Source organism: Vicugna pacos, chromosome 3 (genome assembly GCF_048564905.1).
Source record: "Vicugna pacos chromosome 3, VicPac4, whole genome shotgun sequence".
Classification (NCBI taxonomy): domain Eukaryota; kingdom Metazoa; phylum Chordata; class Mammalia; order Artiodactyla; family Camelidae; genus Vicugna; species Vicugna pacos.
This window is the reverse complement of record NC_132989.1, coordinates 81,673,126-81,691,577: the sequence shown is the minus strand read 5'-3', so window position 1 is coordinate 81,691,577 and position 18,452 is coordinate 81,673,126. Positions and strand designations below refer to the sequence as shown.

General features: G+C 38.3%; 1 protein-coding gene across 5 annotated transcripts in view; it reads right to left on the bottom strand.

Annotated features, from left to right (window-relative positions):
- Positions 1-18,452, bottom strand: part of PDE4D (phosphodiesterase 4D) — a 679,763-nt gene that overhangs the window by 508,611 nt on the left and 152,700 nt on the right. The window contains exon 1 of one of the 5 annotated variants that reach the window (XM_072958627.1): positions 7,067-7,673. The exons of 3 other annotated variants lie outside the window; for them this stretch is intronic. In XM_072958627.1, the coding sequence (XP_072814728.1) occupies positions 7,067-7,113 (47 nt within the window). In that variant the 5' untranslated portion in view covers positions 7,114-7,673. Of the gene's footprint in view, positions 1-7,066; positions 7,674-18,452 lie in introns of those variants that run through there. One more of the 5 variants, XM_072958630.1, reaches the window with a different exon arrangement.

Below are 18,452 nucleotides of genomic sequence, written 5' to 3'. Positions count from 1 at the left end.
CCAGCTGCCTTGTTCCAGCCTTTGAACTCCCATCACACTTTGTATACTCCTATATTAATATGCTCTGCACTGTTGTGTAATTATTTGTTTCTGTAGATGTTTTCCTCACTAGTCTATGAGTGTCTTCAAGGTAGGATTGTTATATTTATCTGAGCATATTTATCTGAGCATCCCCCTATTTATCTGAGCATTTATATTTATCTGAGCATCCCCTATGTGTAAATAAATCAGTATGTTCTAATCCATGTGTTTTAATCCAATTCACTAAGAATGGCATTTTTCAGCAGCTCAGATATTGGGCTATTTTGTGATTAAAATGTTTGTTTGGTTCTTTCACATTAGGTCTGTTGCAGAAAATGTTAATCTTCTTTATTGGTGAAAAAAAGAAAAAGAAAAAGAAAAAGAAAAAAAATTCCAAAGACCTGTAATTAGAACATTTGGAAGGAAATAATAATGATGGATGATGGCAGCAAAACTCAAAACATGTGTGATCTTTTCTTGTCAGCAAAGCACTCTCAAAAACCTTTCATCCAATTGTCACAGTCACCTTCAAGGTGGAGGTAGTGCCCAGATAAAAGCAGGGCCGGGGCTGTGCAGTTTGATCACTGCCCAATTTTGGTGAAGGAAGCTGAAATCATCTCTGCTCCCTGGCTGAGTCTGTGGGCAGAAGAAGGAAGGGGTGCCTCTTGCTTTGCACTCCATTCATCAAACCCCACAGTCTGCATTTCTAATTCATCTGCTCAACATGGGGCGCCTTTCCTAATGTACCCACCCAGAAAAGTACCTTTCTCTAATTCACAGAAAAAAACCTCACAGGCCACTGTGGCCTTGGGAACACAGATCACCTCAAATTCCTTTTTAAATTTCAAGAAAAGACAAAAAGATCTGCCGACTTGGCTGAGGGACAGATCACAGTCCCAACACGAACAGGAGGGGTTTCTCAGGGAAAGGCCACTGACATTCACTAGGTGTCCTGTGTACTCCCCTAACTTGCTAACAGGGAATCTGCTTATTTTCTCTGGTCTTCCTGCTTATCTATCTTCCAGAAGGTCCATGGTCAGAGTGCTAAGGCATCTGCCACAGAACAGAATAAATATGGTGACTAAAAAGACACTGGACTTTTAAAGGGGTCAGACCTGGCTTCAGTGGGTCAATCTCCCTAAGTAATAGGTATGTGACCTTGAGCAAGTTTATTTTCTTTTTGCCCTCTGTGGGCATTACTTTCCTCATCCACAAACAGTAGTTCAGATCAGACCCACCTCCCAAACTTACTGTTGACATTAAAGGATGTAATTTATGTGAAAACACGTGGCATGTACAGGGGACAGAGGGGATTCAATCAATGTTGATCTCTTCCATGAAGTATACAATGGTTGTATTTGTTACCTATATTTTAAGAAATTCACCCAACAGGTTTTAGCATGTCATTGCTGAACAGCTTAATACATTATTATCACCAATGTGCTATAAGAGTTTCTTTAACAGTCTACACTTCAGCATGAAGTGGGTTAATATCCACCGAATCCTTTTCAACAGGTGGTGAAGAGTTCTGGAGAGTTTTCACAAGGTCACACAAAGCAGTAACACGAGAATTAGAGTTAGAAATCTGGAGGGTTTCTTTTTTGTTTTGCTTTGTTTTGTTTTTCCGTAGCCAATAATCTACGTGGAATCCGGATTATCCATCTGTGAAACCAAATATATATCCCCACATTTGACACAACATAATCTCTAGTTGAAATATACTGTCTCGGGTATGTTTATGGGTTGTGACAGAATTAACAACCTAAAAACATTATACAATCATTGATCGAGTGGTAAGAAGTTACCAAAGTTAACTCTGGTTTGGTGACATTTTGGAGCTATTATAAAAAAAGGTGGGATGATGCTATAGTCAGCCAAGGTGTTTATGAACATGAATGTCTGTGGGGTATGATTGAAAAAGGAGAGGAAGAGGTGAAGTGTGGCTATTGTTCAAAAAGAAAGAAAGAAACTTCTAGCCTGAGGCAAGTGGGAATCTGGTTGTTAAGTTCCATCCTTGGGATCTTCCTCTTAGAATTCTGAACTATTTTCCTTTTTCCCTTACTTCCCTGTTTTTCTCGAAACCTGAATAATTCAGCATCAGCGAAATAACTCAGTGATAGATAAAATGGGTGCAGAAACAAGGGGGTGGAAAGTGAAGAATTTAATGGAAGCAAAACATGCCAAATTCATAATCATTCTCATATGATGGAGAATACTTTCTCCCTTTCTTCCTTCTGTAGGAATTGTCTGTAACTTCCCTGGCTTGGGCCACCCACTTAGCCAGCCCATGGAAGATGTAACCTGTCAGCAGTTTAAAGTGCAAAAGCCACGTTACTACAGTAGAAAGTCTTCTGGGACTGAAAATAATACTTAATTTCAGAAGTTGTGGACACACTGATATTACTGATGGCAACTTTCCTCCTCTGTCATACCATCCCTCAATCAAATTTTTTTAAAAAATTAAACGAAAGTATGAATTTTTATTTTCATGTTTCAATTACAAGGGATTACTAACAGAAATTAAGGGGACTACAACTAGAGGCAATGAAAGACAGTAAAATAGAAAGCCAAGAGAAAAATTATGTTTGATAGGATCAATATTTCACCTAAAGGAAAATCTTTGCTGTATGATATCTAAACCTGAACTTATGCCTTGAACAATGGTTGACTTTACGATCGAGCCCCAAGGATTTGTGAACAAGAGGGGTTTGTGTAATTATGAGTGCTACCTACACTTCATTGGCTTGTAAGTGTTTACAAACAAATTGCATGTGGCCATAACAGAAAATCAGAATCAAGCTGAGACTTTGATATTTGTATGCTGAAATTTCTGGGTAGTTCTGTCACTCAGAGGAAGCAATGGTACTAAAACACTGTCAGCCATGACCTGAAATCTCATTAGAAGACAATCAGACACTGGCAGAATTTTAAGGTTGACTAAAATGAGCAGAGCCGTGTTATCTAGCAGGAGAATTAATCCCTTTTGTCCTTCAATGCATGCCCAGTCATCAAGCTGAACGTTTCTCCCACTCACTAAAATTCTCATAAGACAAGTGCGATTAGCATACATACTGGCCAAAACATAAACTCTGGAAAATGCAATTCTGGGGCTGAGTTCCTGTAGTTTTGATACATGAAGTGAAGAAAAACGTAAAAAAAAAAAAAATGAGATGCTAACCGGATAGATAAGGATTTTCCTTTTCTTAAGAAGCAGGCCATCTTGCCTTTCTCTGATTATTCATTGGATTTGCTGTTGAAAATACGTGCGTATATATTTATATTTATATCTTACTTCATTCCATAAAGGATTTAGATCAAAGAAAACAAAACAAAATGAGTTAGTATATGAGTTGAGCCCTTGGTTTACAGAGGAACAACCAAACTGTGACTTACTAGATTAAACTTTCCTTGGAACCAGGAAAGGGTAAACCCACTGAAAGGATGTGGGAGCCTAGAAAAAGGAAAAATAAGTCTCCATGTTGAGTCAAAGTGCTATAATCACCCCATTTTACCTTTTGATCAAAGTGACCTCTAAGCATCACAAAGGGAGACTGACAAAAGTATTTAAATGTGTGGGCTAAGCACCAAATAAGAAAAAATAGTTAATCCCCATCCGCAATCACTAGTCCCACATCTTTCTCAGATCTCCTCAGAGAAGACCACAGGTTGCAGCACGGGACAGCCTCCTCCCCTAGCAAGCAGGGGCCTTTGACTTCTATCTCCCATTGTCCTCTCTCTGAGTCTTTTCAGTCCTTCATAAAAAGAATGCAAAGGTATTTCAATAAAATGCCTCCTAAATTTTAGGTGAAATTCAATTGCATGCTAAACAGCCCTGGCGTTTCTGGCACGAAATTATAGTTTTTAGAAATCAGATTACACAAAGTTGTTACATATTTTTAAGTAAGGCAAAAAATCACAACTGTACATGAGGCAGGCAATGTTATGTCACTCTTATTAGACTCCTGCGTAATGATGCCATGTCATAATGCTTCTCAAGGGTCCTCTTCGTTGCTACCAGATGAAATTTAAATTCCTAGAAAGCTGATTTGTGTTTCCCTTCTTCCAACTATGTAAGAAGACCCATTCCTGAATTGCCAGGCTACCACTGTAGTCTCACAACTTGCCAGAATACAAAGTAAGAGCTATACAGTACTTATTTACCTAGTGAGTGAACCCTTATTTGTGTTTGGCTTGGCAGTGAAAAGGTTGAAGAGTCTAATGGAAAGAAGCCTTCTCAATAAAACCCTCCAGCAAATGTTTCTCATGTCCCTTTAAGCAAGGAAAGCACATTCTTCTTAGTGCTCTTCTGGCCCTCAAAGGGTAGTGTTCTATTAAGCCAAGTAATAAGACCACTGATTAACTTTAACTTGTAACCAGTCAACAATGAATTTGTAATACTATTGCTCAATGATCGACACACCAGCCTGAGGGCAGGAGAAGAAGAATCTGAGTAGGAACTCCACCTTCAGGCTTCTATTGGAACCATGACCCCTGCTGAACTTTTGAACACTCCTCTGAGACCTCCTGCAGCCCAATTTTCCCTCCTTCTTGCTCCTCAAAAGTAGAAGAGAAAAAGTGTGCACCTCTGGTCCTGCTTACCCAAAGGATTAAGAGCCTTCCTCAAGATCTGCTTGTGAAACCAAACCACATGTCCCCTTTAAAATGTTTAAAATGTTCCTTGGCATGGAGCTGTTGCCAACTTCTGATCTGCTTCTTTGTGGGTGGCAGGGCATAGGGAAGACCTGCCTGTGGGAATGAGGAAAGAGAGTCCTTGGAGATGAAAAGGAGAACTTGGCAAATGTTTTCCTCTTAACAGTAAAATTCATGAGCACGGAATCCAATCCAATGGGGACCCTTACAGTAGGACAAAGGGAAAGGAGGTTTTCTGTCCACAAACAGCTAGATTCTTTTATGGCAGTGCTGAAAGGTGAGGTTATCAAGAAGAGAGAAACAATAATTGGGGAGTGGAGACCCAGCACCACATTAATTGGGTCACCTAGGAAAAAAAACACCACCTTCTTCCTGGGGGTTCAACAGCTATAGATGAATCCTAAAGGGCCAAGGCAAGAATAGACATACAGAACATTCACAGTCCACAGTGGCTCCGTTCGGCCACACCACCAACAAACTGGCACGTCATGCAGTGAGATGTCTGAAGGGTGACCTGGCTTCAGGCACGAAAGAAAACCACCAGGAATCTCAACTTCTGCCTACAGCTTTCAAACATATATATTACAGATCTAGAGGAGCATGAATAAGCACATTTGCTTTCTTTCCAAAACTCCAGAGCTGAATAACTCATCTCTTTCCAGGCAAAAGTAGAGGGGAGGTAAATGTAACAAAATAAAAAGTGGTTATAATGTCAGGCATTCAAGGGGTACTTGCATCTGTTCCTATCGCAACATAAACAGACCCAAACAAGGCTTAGGCAGAACAAAAACTGTTGCTTTATATAGCAAGGTACACTTTATAGAAATGAGAATGGTAATATTTTCCCCCTAAACAAATCTTAATATGCACAAAATTCACCTCAAAGGAACCCATAAGGAATAGATGAAAAAAGAATTTTGACAAATGCCTACTATGTGCCAGAGACTATTTCCAGAGCCTTTTGATCTTAGGGTTAAAGACTATGGGTCTGCAACTGTAAGAATGACAAAGACCTTATTGCTGATGCCTGACCCTCACCATCAGGACCAGCGAGGCGATGGCACCAAAGCTCCCGCTGAGTCGGAAACTCTGATGATGCACTTGGAAGTGGGCCACTGAGGTTTGCAGACATGTCACCCTGACTCCCTCCCAAGCACATGAGCGACTGGGGACAGTGGCTCTGGACAGCAGAGAAGGAAGATACGCCACAGTGTCGATTCTGGATGAATCTGATAGTGATAGAAAATGAGTACCTGCCCAGTGACAGAGGATGTCACCTACCCTTCTCTGCAACTGATTTTCAGCTAACAAGCTAAACGTCTGTAACAAAGCAGCAAGGGATTTCAGTGGAACCTTAAGATGTCAGGACGTTTTCCTTTGAGATGCTGTCATAAAAGCAACTAGAAAACCCTCAGAAAACTGTATTTTGAAAGACAAATCACTTATCCTAAGAACAGCCCAAAAGTGACCTGGGGAAATATACTTTCAGAATGAGACACATTGCAGTATACAAACCAAACCAGGTGAGTAGCCACACAATCTTAAATGTGCCTCTATCACGCATTCACAAAGTTTCTGCTATGAGAGACCACATCCAGTCCACCCTAAAGGTGTGGTAAAAACAAGCAATTTTTAAATAGTGAGCTTTGCCCTTATTATATCCTCAGCAATTAGTTCCTATAAACATTTAGTCATAAACTCTAACAAGAAACGGTACATGATGTTACATGTCCAGGCACCTTAATTCATTACCCTGAACCTTAATACATGAACAAATGCACTGAGCAAGTTCCATGAGAGTCTGAGAAACCCATGATTCATCTGTTAGAATTCTATTAAATTGGTTCATTCTGGTAGAAATATTTCTTGAATAGTTAAAATATTCCTTAAGTGTGAGGCACCAACGCATCTTAACGTCATTTTAAAACTGAGTCAACATTCTTAGTCTTCCCTTAATCTTCTTTTGGAAATTCAAAAAGACCTCAGGCCAAGCAAATTGACAACAGCTATCAGAAATGCATGTGTGTCCTTCCCCAGGGACTTTTCAAATAAATGAAAACAAAAGAGCAAAACCCAAATCCCAAACCTCCCTTTTTCTTTATTAGTTAAATAGTTGTCATTCTTAAAGTTGTTGTGTTTTGTTTTCTTCTATGAACCTGTTAGCAATTGTCCATGTCCTCATACCTGACTTCTCATTGGGGATGCTTTTAGATTAACAAGTAATTTATTATTGCATAACCATTACTTACTCAGAAAACATTGGTTTTAAAGATGTTTTACTTTTCATCCTAACTTGATACTAATATTCTCATTCAAGACAAACCCACCTCTGGCACCTGTCACAGAATTTTATAGTTCTGAGTTTTCTGAACTCAAGGGAATATTGATTACTCACCATATCCAGGAATGCCTTCTAAAGGGGAAATTATTCACGTGCATCATGTTGGCAGATCTTCTGTCCTTAATCTTTTTCTCGTCTCCTATGTTACATGTAGTGATTCTCACCGATGAATTCCAGCTCCCCTGTTTGAGCAGCTACCATGGGCGATTATTGCAACAAGTATGAAATTCCAAAAAAAATCCCCCCAAAAGACAAAGAACAACAACAAAAGCCTTTCCAGGGTTTGAAGAAAGAAACATCACAGAGCACTGCAGGTACGGGTCCATCCACTGAGGTTCCACTAGTTAGTCAATACACTAAAATAACCAGTTCAATCGCTAATCCTAAAGGGTGGCAAATACTGTCCCGGTAAAATCCAACCGCCTAGAGTGGAAATTAATGCATCCTTGCAGGAAGGACTCTGGAATGTGGGAAAAAAGGAGTCAAAAGACAGTTTCTTGTTATCCTTGTTAAAGAAGTGTTAGAAGGGAAATGGAAAACTTCAGGTTGCTTTGCCATGCTGTCTTTTAGAAATGAATATTGCTTTTTCTTCTTTCTTAGACACATATTCATGTGTGGTCACTTTAACGCAGGGCTGCTTTCTGAGACGTGCCGGACAAAAAGCCGGGCAGAGGGCTAGAAACCATGTATAAGCAAAAGCCAACTTCTTTCTCCAATCTCAGAATCGCTGTTTTTCAACTGCAAAAGTAGGAAGGCAAGGAGCAATTTCGGCTTTGCAGGACAGGATTGCCATGAGCTACCGTCATGACTTCAGAAGGTGCTGTCATGAGGAAATTCATTTCTGTTGCCTAACCCCATAATAAAGCTGTCTGCTCTCTTTCAGGAAAATGACTAAGCTATTGATCCTTTCACTGCAGAAACCCCTCTCATTTGTTGTTATCAAAACCATGTGCGGGCTTTTCATATTTTGCCTTGGAAAGAAAATGAATTTTCACAGCTGCAGGTCAAACGTTGTCTAAGAATTTCTTCTCCCGCTGTCTTTCTTTTTCTCTCTTGCTCTCTCTCTTTTACCCCCAATTCAATTCCCCAATAGGTGTCATTGACTCGGATGCTCTGACAGCTTCTGAAAGATTCTCACGCCCGAGCTATACAGACCTTGCCTGCTTTTAAAACACAAAGGCAACAGGCTCCCGCTGGGGTCCCCCTGCGCCGAATTTCCAGCGGAACCTTTGCAATCGTCGCAGCCGCCTCCTCTGCCCTGGGCTGTGCCGCCCGGCCGGCTCTGAGCAGCTCGGGGCACTTGCAGGCTCCGCGGTCCTGCACGTTAACTCTGCAGCAGCCCGCTCGGCCGCAGAGGCTGCTGCCCGACAGGGGATGTGCTGGCGTCAAGGGGGCCCTCTAGGTGGGTTCCCGGACACTGCAGCGCGCCTCCCTCGCTTCCGAGGCAGAGCCGGCCAAAGGGGTTAAAGGCACAGCTCGCCCTGCCCTGAAAGAGCAGATTCCTTCTTTCAGTAAGTGATCGCCAGCAAGACAAGCTCAGCGGGTAGAAACCTGTAAATAACCTCCCGGGGAAATGACACCTTGAACAAATAGACATTCAAGAGGGAGGATTTTGGTTGGTTGGGTTTTGTTTTTCCCCTTCTCACCCAATGAAAAGAAAGGGAATCAAAGAAGTCCAGAGAGAATTTGCAAATGACAGGGTTTGGGCACTTGGACTCCCTTGTTTGTTGGTTGGTTTGTTTTTAAACACACAAATACTGGGGAGGGGATATCTTGTTAATTGGATGGTCCGTAAGGATGCAGCTCCAGATGACCACACGGTTGTTTTTGGACAGGAAATCCTGTGGAGCCTGTTCTGCGGAAGTCAGTTACACTCAATTGCAACTGCGCATGCCACAGAGCTGCTTGTTTGATTAGCGGGTGTGTGGATTTGAGGAGCGCTGACATAAAGCCTTGCTATATGCCTACAGTAGACGTTTTGCATTTCCTCAAGCTGACCCCTTTGCTGCAAATGTCTGTTCAACAATCCCCTGAAAGCACCCCATCACGTTGATGCCATTTTGGAGCAAGAATAAAATAGTAAACTCTTGTAATAGTAGGTTGGCACTTAAATGGTGTTTGTTGGAAATCAGGAGGAGAATGGATTTGATAGTAGCAATGTACTCGATATTAATGTATCACTTTTAACTTTGGTATTTAAAAAGCCTCTTGTGCAATTGCTTAATATTAAATGGAATACTGGCAACATTTAATACATCATGCTATTATCTTCAATTAGGATTTCCCCATTGAGGCCATGTCAGAGCAGAAAACATTATACAGAGTTGGGGGTGGGGGAGGACTGGCATTTCCCACAAATTCAAAACCAAGTCTAAGGATACCTAGTCTCAAAAACCGCTATGATTTGGGGTTTTCATTTTGATCAAATGATGATCCTCATGAAAGTATTCTTGAGAGGAGGAAAGAACTGAGTGATTTCTTTAAAAGCAATTTGAACTTGTAGGTTCAGAGAGATGGTACCACAGCTGAAAAGGAACTTGAGACTATTTCTTGGGATTTCCTGTAGCCTAGGAGTGTCCTCATGACCTCTGTTTTCTAAAGGGACTAAATCTCTTCCATAAGGTCATTTGGGATTTGAACAAGAAGGCTTCAGTCAGCTGTTTTCAACAAGCTCTGAATACTTTGAACCAAGCATCACAGAGTAATTCTAAATTTGATATTATATGAGATATTTAAATATTATTATTTAAGAGCAAGGAACACATACAAGGTCCCAACCCCGGTACTAATGGGCTTTACATTATTACCTCATTTAATCCTCCCAACAACACTGTCAGGTAGGGATTGTTACTAGCCCTGTTCTACAGATGAGGAAATTGTCGCACTAGATAGAAAGCAGCTTGCTCAAGGTCAGATATCTTGTACGAGTCACAATTTAAATCAAGAAAGTCTGGTTCCAAAGTCTGCATGCATTACCTTATATTTTGCTGCCTCTGTAAGAAAGAATACCACCTTGCATTAGTGCTATGCTTTCTAAATGTTTATTTTTACAGGTATTATTTTAGCCTCACAGAATCAGGCTAAGAAGGATATAACAGTTATTATGCCAACTTCGGAGATGTCTCCAAAATGATAGTATTTTTTCATCATCATACATCATGTTAGCAGTAGATATGGAAGAAAATTCACATTATTTGATGATTATTTGACAGGTTAATTCTTTGATGATGTTCTTTGATGATGATGATAGATGATGAACATTAACCTATTTCTAAATCAAAGGTTAGTCCTTACACTGTATGAAAGAGTAGGTCTCCATGGAAAGTAGCAAATACAATGAATTTTAAAAATGATGTAGAAATTTATTTTCCCTCATGATGGACATCATTTATTTGAAATTTACTTATTTCTTTAGTTCGTTCTACTTTACTCTGAATCTCAAAGTGATACCAATGGGTGAAATAACAGCAAAAACTCCTCTGAATCTCTCTCAATTACCACACAGGTCAACATTCAATACATGTTAGCTGTGTTCCCATTTATGGGCAATGAAATAATGCAGCACTTTATAGATTAAAAAAACATAAATAATTTAGTCATCAGATTACTAGAGGAAATACCAGATTAAAATATTTTTAAACCAAGAGGAGATTTCAACTGCATATTTTTAAAGTAAACTTTCTTTGGCTTTTTATTTCCATTTTTATAGATGCAACTGCCTAGAATAAGGTATAACAAATTATAATGAAAGGACACACAACTGAGAAGCTTTGATAAATAGTAGAAAAGCCAAATTTCTGCTTGAGGGATAACAAAGAAAAAAATGTAATTTATTTCACAGTTCACAGAACCAAGACTCCACATTAATAAACAACCCTAAATTGAGTATTTTGAAAACTTAAGGCAATGTATATAAAAGAATGAGCTTGCTTAGAGAATAGAAATAGCTTATTTCTAGCGTTTTTATTCCATGTATATTAGAAATAGGGTCTTCAGAGTTATGAGCACTATTTTACAAACTGATATTTCACATGACAGTATTTTACAAATGTGTGGTCTTAATGAAACAACATTTGGGCAGAACTAACAGGTTCGTAATTTGAAAACAAGTTCTCAAAGTTGAATAAATGTTGATGGACTAAGGCAATACAAATCTATTTTTTCTACTAAAAGATCATCATTTTTTCTTGGAACTTCTAAGAAGTATAGGAGTAAGCATAAAGATTACTTTTATGGCAGGTCCCAGCCCCATCATTTCAATCAACAAAGCACTAATTATTAGCAGGGTACCATAGATTGGCACAAACTTCCTACAGCCATGGTGTAGGCTCAGCTCTAATGACACAAAGGCTTGTTTTCCCCTCTATTTAAAAGTTTAATCCCAAGACAAGCACAAGAATAATCCGTCTTTCAAGGATGGACTCACATTAACTATCCTCATAGGAGACTGATGTAAGAAAAAAAATTTTTTTAAGTGTCATTTTATTGATACTTTATTGATAAAGTGTAAACTACAAATGCAAAGCAAACCAAATGCTCATCTAATATTTTTAGGAAAGACTATTTAGAGTTCTCAGAAATAGAGAAGAATTAACTAGCTAGTATCCCCATGCCCTTTTCCTGTAATTAAAGTCTCTTTCTGCCATGGCTAGGGGGTTCTGTTCCCAAGGGTGACAGTTTTCAGACTAAATTCCTGGGAATCCTGTGGTTTTGCAAAGTTGCCTCAAGCCAACTCATGGCAAAGGGAAGGCCAGTTAACTTGTGTTATTTCAACCAAGGCCCCTTTGCTTTTTACCCGATTTATTCCTAGGTTTGGTTTGAAAAGGGGAGTCTAGTTCTTAAAAAAGTGTTCACAAAAAGCTAACAGTAGGAATACAAAATTAACACTTTCAAGGCAAAGTCTTTGTATCCTCAGTTTCCAGACTCCATTCTCTTCAGACCTCTTCAACTTCACAATGAGTATAATACAAGTGATTAAGTTATATCTTTATGCTAATAAGAATAAAGACACACCCTGGTCTAAACCTTGTGTGTTTCCTAAACTCTTTAATCACTTATTTGATATGGAGGATGTAATCTGATAAGAAGAGTGTAATGACTTAACTCACTGATTTTCTCACTTTTGAGATGAAACTTTAATTTCAAGTGATAACGTATATGTTTCTGTCACTGTCACATTTTGCTATAGTCAACGGCTACTATCAGTGATGGCCTCTTAAATAACTTGGGTGAAATGAAATAAAAACTCTAGATTTAGATATGGACAAGAGCCTAAAAGGTGTTCTATGATTAATCTTTTAGAAACCCTAACTATCAGTTCAGATATTTTAGGAAAATGTCCTATTCTTTCAAGAGGCTGGATAACCTTTGTTTAAATATATTTTATATATACAAATACCTCTGCATATTTTTTTTTAGCACATTCTCTATATTAGCAGTATAGTTATGTTATACCTTAGGAAGTAGAAGCTACAGTCACTTGGATATCTTGGGGGACATAATGTTTTCACCTAAAAACAGAAAAGCATTATATTTAAAAATTTTTTCCAATAGAAATAAAATTTATGTGCACTTTTTGCTCATGCATGTGAATAAATATACGTATTTTTGTTCTACATATTATAGATATCATCAATTAATAAGCAGGCGAGAGTGGCATCTCAGTATGTAGAATGAGACCCAAGATGACAGCACAGTCCCCAGTCCTACCTCCTAGTAGGAAAAGAACATTCAAGACCAATCCTCTCTCCCACCCTTACAGAAAGCCAGTCCCTCCGGAAAGGAACAGTGCCTTCCTCTGTGTATTCACAACACCAAAAATGTTGTCGGCGCTCAGTAAACGTTAACTAATGGCCATGTTGATAGTAACGACTCCCCGCTTCTGGCAAGTTCTGGCAAAGTCTGGAGGCACGCTGTTCAGCTCCTTTATAACTGAAATAAGAGGAGCTCCTCATGGAGCCAGGGCTTCAGCTGCTAAGAATCAGGGCACTGGGTCACGTTTCAGCAAGTTGCTAGTTCATTCAATTTCTACATATTCTTATAACCGAGGATACAACCACCAATAGAAAAGTGAAAAAGAAATTCCTTAAACACATATTTTCAGCACCTAAAACTAACAGATACTTTGTTGGAAATTTTCATGATTTAACTAATGTAACAAAAGTCACTTTGGATCATATAGCCTCAGCTTAAATCTTCTCATCCAAAGTGATAAATAAATGCATTTACAGGGGAAAAAAAAATCTTCACACCACCAACCACAATACATGTCATAACTGGGGTAATTAGAACGCCTGCTAAATTCCACTTTTAATATTTTTGAAAGCAGAAGTGTTAGAATTCCTAATGCTAGACTACAAAGAAAGCACATACTATTTATTATTCAAAAAATCAAAATGGGAAAAAAATCCCCAGCAAATTTGAAGGAAAAATAAGTTGAATTTGCATTCTGTCTCAGAGTCTCAAGATGTGAGCCCTTAATTTCAGGTTCTGACTTTCACTTTTTGTGCAATTTTGAACAACTCACTAAACCTCTATGATACTCAATTTCCTTATTTGTAACAGAATAATAGCAAATCTGTACGTTAATATAATTTTCAACTTTCTGGGGTGAATTATAGAAAAACACTTTGTAACACGAAGAGAGCTCTTTGCATGTTGTTCATATATACTTTAAACTCAATCATTAGAAAATGTGATAAAATATAGATTCTTCACTTGGTCTGCAATTACTTAAAATGGAAAAAAAAAGAAAAGAAGAAAATCAACAAGGTAGTGTTGGAAGTCCCTTCTGAAAAGGAATTATATTTCACTTTGACCTTAAACTTTTCCAAAGACTTTGTATCATATTAGTTTCAGAAATTCAAAGGAGTAAAAATATTTCTCATGTAATAAGGTAAGGCCCAGCTTCAAAATATACCCATGTTTATGGGATAGTATAGATCCCTAAGAATGACTTGGAAAAAACATCTGAAATATTGGTAAGTAAAACATTAAAAACCCTCAGGTTTGCAGAGTAGTATCTTTAATATGAATTATTTAATATGAATTAAAATATATAAAAATATATTTATGTCAACATAGAGGAAAAGAACCAGGATATACACCAAACTACTGACAAACCAATTACCTCTGAGATGAGAAAATAAAAGTAGTCCTCATTAACAACGGGTTTTCACCTTTCACTTTACATATATCTGAACTGATTAACCTTCTTAATGAGAATATTTACATGTATTATTTGTATAACTGAAACACCAATGAGGAGAAAAATGTACTTAGTATGTATTAAGGAAGAATAGTCATTCACAGTTAATGCCTATGTATTGGAATATCAAACCCAAATTTCTAGTATTTGTCAGATAGAGTCTCTGACAGACTTGAAATATCTAACCTGAAACCTCAAAGCTGAGCTGTCAAATTCAAAATATATATTCAAGAGTTCAAACATTCCACTAACATTATTAGCTAATAATCAAGTATCAAGTCTTAAAAGAGAAATGAACAACTGATTTATTCTTTTTTCATGTCCACATGAACACTGTAGCTGGGACCAGAAGCAGTACTGAGAGTTGGAACCATCAACATGGATGGAACTACTTGCAAAATGAAACATCTGATCACGCATCTTGGTAATAGTGTGTGTTTATTTGACTCCAGCTCAAATATGTCAGTAACTGCAAACGTGCAGATTTCTGACTCCTTCATTCTGATCCATCTTTGTGTCTGCTGTGTACTTTTTTTAAAAACACTTAAGGTAGTTACATATCTACTTCAGTAGTAGTATTAGTGTTTATGTTTTCTGGTCCAGGTAAATCCAAGAAATTATTGTTACCTACTTTTCGAGTGGAATAGGATGGATGATCTACCATTGGTATTTTCAGTCTAATTTATTGGTTCTTTAATATTCTGACAATAAGTCACTATTGGTCCTGAGTTTTAGTGGTTTTAATTATAACTTTGGGAGGGTGCATTTTTATAGTCATTTTAATAGGAAATTAAAAGAGGCTGCATCAAAGTCTGCAAATCAGATACTTAAAAACCCAAAGACCTCAGCTACTGCTTCCAATATACACGTACACTCAGATTCCCATACCATTGACAGTTAACAGAACTAAGTAAAAGCAAATATGATTATGATATTTATACATTGCATGTATATATTTATAATGTAGATATTATGTAAAGTCACACATCTATATTGTTATTTCAATACCTTGGATCTGCTGTATTATGACATTGCTACTCCATTTTTTTCCAGTTATCTTTGAAATAGAGGGTTAAAGATTATCGTAAGAATCACATTCCACCAAGGCACCAGACTTTTTTGGTCTGTTTTGTCCCTAATCCTCACTGACTAGAATAGTGCATAAGTGCTCAATGAAGTATTTGTTGAGTAAATAATTATAAATAAATCAGTCACAACACCAAACATGATTATATCTGCCTACAGCTCTTTCTAAAGAGCTTTCCTTCCCTGTACCCTTATAAAACCTCACCAGAACAGGTATGAAAACTTGACCCACTGCCACCTGATTCACTCACTGGGTAGCAAACTATTCACTATTTGGAATGTGAACAATCAAAAGAAAAACAGGGAATCCAATCAGTTCCAGATGAGCTTGAACCAAAATGTCCTATGGACTTAGGGGATGAAGCCATTTTGGGTCAAGTGCAAACTGATGACTAAGGAACTTATAGCAATTACAGAGAGAAGCAGGCAAAGAGCTGAAACACAGAGACAAACAGAAATGGATGATTTTATGGCCACAGAAAGAGCAGTCGCCTCAATTCTGGAGTTTTGCAAATCCGACAAAATCCATCTACACTTTGCTTCTATGATCTTCTGTATCTTTATATTAACTATACACCCTCCTTTTTCACAGAAGCTGGTTTAAGTCAGTTTCTTTTCCTTGCAATCAAATTTTTGAGTAGATGAGTCACCATGTAAGAAATTTTATGTGGCTATTCATAAATCCTTTCCCACCCTCCAAAAATAAAGCAATTTAAAATTAATGCTAGATTATAATATGGAATAGCCACAGCGAATTAGCTTGACATTGAATTAATGATTACCCAATCAAGGAGCTTAAATTAAAACACACACACACACACTCATAGAGGAATTAACAATAAATGTATCTACATCCACATCCACACCCAGGGATTCAGGAGAGAGCATAATTTTTCTATGACTCACATCTATTATTATACTTCCAGTCAAAATATCAGCTTCATTTTCCTCAAACTCCTTTCATCATTTTCTTTACTGAATATTAATTTGTTTCAGATAAGAAGGCAAAAGACAGAAAGAGAGAAAGAGAGATTAAGGAAAGGGGAAAATAAGGTGATTCTTATTAGCTTTATGAAGTAAAAGAATTTAGTACTCAAAAGGATAATTCCTTTTTAGGGAATTTTTATTTTTTAAAAAGAATAATTTAACAGTTTTAAAACATTAAAATGTATTAAAAACAGAACTCAATATTTTAAAATAATAGCTTTAAAGTCATTTTGATATAATTAATTAAAACATTCTTTGCACTTGAGTGCAAAATAAATTCAAGGCTAGTTATTAAATCCTAGTTCATTACTGTAGACAGATATCCCCTCCTTCACTGAGCATTTTACACCGTCTGCTCTGCTGTTTTAAATATTCTGACTTGGAGGACAATCCATAGTGCTGAGCACTTGAAACTGTCAGCTAGCCTGCCTCTCTCTCTAATGGCACACTCCACCCTTAAGAACATCACTACAGACCATACAGATCACTTAATAGACACAAACTGGCAAACATGAACACCACACCGAAACAGAATGAAACAGAAAAATACTAACACATGATCCAGTTGCCTAGCTATGTAGCTTACACTTTTCTCTATGGGAAGCACATTATAAGTGAGGAAGAATTGTGTGAAATGTGACATGATTTCATCTGTCATTCCTAGTTCCAAGGTTTGCAAAATGGATGAAGACACAAAAGAACTTTACATTTTCCCACAAAATAGAGTAGCAAAGCTAATCAAATAGTACATTTACTTTTAGGATTCCTCCTGTCTTCCCAATGACCCCATCCTCTTTAGATTGGTTATGGGACAGGTAGGTCTGTTACCAGGATTTCTCAATTTTTTAAATTCCTGCTTCATTTTTAAAAGAATGGAAATTGCGCTGGAAGCAGGAACAAAGTTAATGAAAATATAAACTCCTCACCTTTCTTCCTCTGCCCAATAATTACCCACTGACTGGTGGCACAGGCCATTTAGATGAGGCTACCACTGTGTATCTGTGTCAAGGGCTGAATATTTTTGTTCCCAAAGGAGAAGGATCAAGCGATTGTTGCAACCTGGAATCCCTGGTGGCCTCGCCTCAGAGACTGCAGCTTTTTTGAGCAGGTGACAATACTAAACTCTGAGTCCTAAGGAGTCTAAAGAGGAGAATAAAGACAAGGGCGAGTGAGAGGCAGTAGAGTGGGACAGACAGGTACTACCATTAATTCCAACTTTTCCATTTCCCTTATTTTTCATAATGACTTGCTACTTCCCACACCTTTAATGCAGATCACTTTGAGATTCTTCTACAGGTGCATAGGTATGTTAAAGATCAGAACATTTGCTGGAGTGTGTAAGTAATTTTCCTTTTAAATATTAGAGGAAGACAGAAAGGAGAAATACTCAAGGAGTGATACACATGTGATGTGGTATTTCAGGATATTAAAAATATATTTTTAAAAGAGTATTAATATGGTAACAAAGTCTTTGAAAATAAGGACATGTGATATGTACTCAAAACACATTTTATTTTGGTTTCCCACTATCCCTTTAACTTTTACTTACGGAGAAAGTCTTGTGACTTTTCTGGGCCCTCTTAGGCAACGGAGAGCTTTATACTCTCTTTAAACCATCAACTCAGATTCTATTCAGAAATGAGAATGTCCCTTCCAAACCGTAATCCAAAACACCAAACTTGATTTAGCGCATATCTTCTTTCCGCTCCCAGCTGGGCCCACTGCAGACTAGCTGCTTGCAGTGGGGTAAGTGGGTGAGGCAGGGGTTAGCCTGACTTCCCAGCTGCTGGTACTGACTACGCTGGGGCAGAGAGCATGGAGAGAGCTGATGAAAGGAAGGAGGAGGGTGTTTTCTGAATTGGCACTATCATAAAATGGCATCTTGCATTGGGGTCCTGGCAGATGTTGAAAGCTGCCTCTTCATCTCTTGGGCACTTTTTTGGGTCCATCAGCTGCATCCCTGCTGGGCCCCTGGCTGCAACTCCTATGACTTAGGCAGGGCTTTGTTTGCCGGGTGCTGCTGGGTAATTGGCCCCCACCAAGCCCGTGGTTTCCTAGTTGCTATCCCTACAGTGTCTTGCAGTTGAAGTCCAAGTGCTCTTCCCAGATGGTCCTCTTGGGAAGGACAAAATGGCTCGAGATCAGCTCTCTCTTAAGTGT